Genomic DNA, 780 nt, shown 5'->3' with positions numbered 1-780 from the left:
CTCCACGATCATCCACGAATTCTATGTAAAGGAATCTAAAGTCTATCCAAAAGATAGGTTAGATTCTATATAGTTTGTTTCTGTTACTAATAATTGGTTGGTATAGCAGACTAGCAGTAATCACAAAAAAGTATATACCGTTAAATGCTTTATATTTGAAATGTTTTGTCCAACAATTCGTTAATGTCTTATACTAACTGGTACATTTACCTTATTTATTAGAATTTATCGTCTACTTAAACATTTTTTTTATTAAAAGATAAAAAAAAAATATATATATTTATTATAGTACATGTTTCAGTAGAGGGATGTATATCCCGGTGCTAGCATTCGATCGATTTTTCCATTAGGAAGATATGGTACACATATCTTAAAGTGCACGCCCCCTCGCAGTTGGTAGATTTCAGGCAATTCGTTTGCTACAAATGTAATCAATTCCTTTTCCGTCACCTAAGACACAATAATGTGAACTTCCGACAAAAAGGTTTATACAACTTTACAGAAAAAATCAAGATGTCAACCTCTGCTCCGCATTCTTTCTTAACATAAGCTACAGGATGTTGACCATTAATAGGATGTGGCACAGATCGTACAACGACTTCTGACACTGCTGGATGTCGTAGTAACGTATTCTCAATTTTTGTGGGTGAAAGATGGAATACTCTATATTTAATAAGATCCTTTATTTTATCGATGAGAAAGATTTCGCCATTTTTATCATAATAACCGTAATCTCCGGTACATTGCCATTTTTTACTAACTGAAAACGTGTAATATTAT

The 780-nt window shown here is 32.4% G+C and overlaps 1 protein-coding gene across 1 annotated transcript in view; it reads right to left on the bottom strand.

Moving 5' to 3' along the window:
* Positions 1–297: 297 nt before the first annotated feature.
* LOC108762626 (uncharacterized) overlaps positions 298–780 on the bottom strand; it is a 9065-nt gene continuing 8582 nt past the window's right edge. Inside the window, exons 9-10 of the mRNA XM_018509698.1 lie at positions 501–760; positions 298–450 (exon numbers count right to left, since the gene is read on the bottom strand). Of these exons, the coding sequence (XP_018365200.1) occupies positions 298–450; positions 501–760 (413 nt within the window). The remainder of the gene's footprint in view (positions 451–500; positions 761–780) is intronic.

This window comes from Trachymyrmex cornetzi, unplaced genomic scaffold (genome assembly GCF_001594075.2).
Source record: "Trachymyrmex cornetzi isolate Tcor2-1 unplaced genomic scaffold, Tcor1.1 scaffold313, whole genome shotgun sequence".
Taxonomy (NCBI): domain Eukaryota; kingdom Metazoa; phylum Arthropoda; class Insecta; order Hymenoptera; family Formicidae; genus Trachymyrmex; species Trachymyrmex cornetzi.
Note: the sequence above shows the minus strand (reverse complement) of the source record. Positions and strands in the feature narration are given on the sequence as shown.